The 2416-nt window shown below is 68.7% G+C and overlaps 2 protein-coding genes across 2 annotated transcripts in view; one reads left to right on the plus strand and one right to left on the minus strand.

Annotated features, from left to right (window-relative positions):
* Positions 1–494, plus strand: part of AURANDRAFT_65472 (hypothetical protein) — a gene marked incomplete at both ends in the record, with an annotated part of 5551 nt that extends 5057 nt beyond the window's left edge. Inside the window, one exon of the mRNA XM_009040419.1 lies at positions 47–494. Coding sequence (XP_009038667.1) covers positions 47–494 — 448 coding nt within the window. The remainder of the gene's footprint in view (positions 1–46) is intronic.
* A 54-nt stretch (positions 495–548) lies between these two features.
* The window catches only part of AURANDRAFT_65473 (hypothetical protein), a gene marked incomplete at both ends in the record, with an annotated part of 3829 nt that continues 1961 nt past the window's right edge, over positions 549–2416 (minus strand). Inside the window, one exon of the mRNA XM_009040578.1 lies at positions 549–2100. Within this exon, the coding sequence (XP_009038826.1) occupies positions 549–2100 (1552 nt within the window). The remainder of the gene's footprint in view (positions 2101–2416) is intronic.

Here is a 2416-nt window from a genome sequence, read left to right on the forward strand (position 1 = left end):
ATTACGCGCACATTGAAGTCGGGTTGAAGATTTGATTTCCACACAGGCCGCCGTTCGAGCTCCTGCGGCTCAAGAACAACTTGGCGAGCGAGGAGAAGCCCTTCAACCTGCTCGCCGTGTTGGAGTTCGCGCCTCGGGACGCCGAGGTCCCTCTCGTCGTCGAGGTGCAGCTGCTCTTCGACCACCTGCTCCCGCTCTTCGCGCACACGCACGTCCTCTACTCCGTCTATCGCGCCCGCTCCTTCGGCTCGCGCAACGCCGCTTCTACGAGCGGCGTCGCCGGCAAGCGGGAGCCGCCCCGCCGCGTCGTCGACATCGAGGCGCTCGTCGACGACAGCGAGGACGACGACCCCGTGGCCGTCGTCGTCGGCGGCGTCGACGACGCGGCGGCGGGCGACGGCGTCGAGTGCGGCGCGTGCGGCCTCTTCGAGCAGGCCGTCGTCGACGCGCCCGCGCACTTCCCCGACACCGACGAGCCGCGGTTGCAAGTATAGGCATGAGAAATACATATATGAACGACGAATAGCGTCTTATTTTAAAAAGGCGGCCTACCCGGTCCACTCGTCGCAGCGGTAGTGGATGATGAGGCGCTCCGTGCGCTCGTCCGGGCCGACGCCCATCTCGCGGAAGAGCGTGATGAGGTTCGCCGTGTGCTCCATGTGCTCGAGGAACGCCGTGCCGTGGGCCTGCATGTGCTGCATGACGCGCGCGCGGAGCCTCCCGTCGTCCTCGGCGTCGCTCTCGCGGATGCGGACGCACTCGACCATGAAGCGGACGTCGGCCTCGGAGAGCGGGTCGCCGTCGTACTTCTGGCCCGCGGGGAGCTTGGAGCGCCGGTCGGGCTCGGGGATCGTCGGCTCGGCGAGCGGCGCGCGGTCCGGCGGGTGGTCGACGTTGAACTTCATGCGATCCACGAGCTCGCGGACGACGCGCGCCTCGTCGTGGCCGGCCTCGCGGCGCTGGCGCGCGGCGTCGATGGCGTCGGCGAGCGCGACGAAGTAGAGCTCGACGGACTCCTTGTCGGGCGCCTTGTCCGGGCTCGGGAACTTCAATCGCGCGTACTCTCGCGACGCCTTCTCGAGCGCGGCCGCCGCCTTGGCGTCGTCGAGGCCGAGGAGGTCGCCGATGTAGGCCGCGATGGACTTGTCCGGCAGGTCCGCGCCGCGGAGCTTGGCGATGGCGACGTCCGGCGACTCCGGCGGCTCCGGCGGCGCCGCGTCCGCGTCGTCGTCGGACGCGTCGCTCTCCGACGACGACGACGGCGGCGGCGGCGGCTTCGGCGGCCGCGGGTTCTCCGCGCGGTCCTTGTGGGCCTCGCGCTCGAGGAAGCCCCGGTCGAACTTGAGCTTGGCCTGGCGGCCCTCGAGGCCGACGTCGCCTTTCGACGGCTCGAAGCCGCGCGCCTTCTCCGCGGTGGCCTCGAGCGCGTAGCCGTCGTCGTCGACGGCCGGCGCCGCGTCGCCGCCGTCCCGGGGCGGCAGCTCCGCGAAGGTCTTGTCGCGGTAGTCCGCGTTGTAGAAGAGCTTCTCGATGTCGTCCTCGGACGCGAGGTCGTGCGCCGCGAGCGCCTCCTGGACCTGCGTCATGGACGCGCCGGCCTCCTGCATCTTCGCGATGTCCGTGAGCGCCTCCATCTTCGCCCACTCCTCGTCGGTCATGCGCGCGCGGAACTCCGTGGCGACGTCCTGGGGCATCTTGCCCTCGTCGCGCTCGAGGCGGTCCGCCTCGCGCCACGCGGCGGCGGTGCCCTCGTCCATGCCCTTGAGCTTCTCCCGCACCTCGATGTCGCTGCGGACGCGCACGTAGCGCTTGCGGTACTCGAGGTAGATCTCCTCGCGGCGCTGGACGAGCTTCTTGTCGCCCTTGGACTCGTTCTCCGCGCGGAGCGCGTTGTTGAGCTTCGTGGACCACTCCGCGAGCTCCGCGCGCTCGTCGTCGTTCATCATGGGCAGCATGCCGTGGCGCTCGTTCTTGTCCATCTCCTCGTACTCCGCGCGGAGCTGCTCGATGGGCGCGCCGTCGCGGTGGAGCGTCATGAGGCGCCGCGCGGTCTCGAGGCTGCACGTCTCGTCCATCTCGCGGTCCATGCGGTCGCGGTGCCTGTGTGGAAATCAAATCTTCAACCCGACTTCAATGTGCGCGTAATTGAACGGATTGTGCCGGTCTCTTCGGCTGGGCTTCGAGAAATCGATGCGAGCAATCGATCCGTCCAAAAATCAGCCGAATCGACTTCGATTTGACCGAGCTAGAGAATTTCAAAGTTTGGTCGGGACGTCCCAAACCACTGGTTGATTTCCACACAGCGCGGTGCGCGCGCGCGCGGCGGTGGAGCTCCGTGAGCTTGCGCTCCTCGGCCCAGGGGTCCTCCTCCTCCTCGCCGCGCGCCGCGCGCTCGCGCGCCTCGCGCGCGTCCTGT

The sequence above is a fragment of the Aureococcus anophagefferens genome (genome assembly GCF_000186865.1).
Source record: "Aureococcus anophagefferens unplaced genomic scaffold AURANscaffold_15, whole genome shotgun sequence".
NCBI classification, from domain to species: Eukaryota; class Pelagophyceae; order Pelagomonadales; family Pelagomonadaceae; genus Aureococcus; species Aureococcus anophagefferens.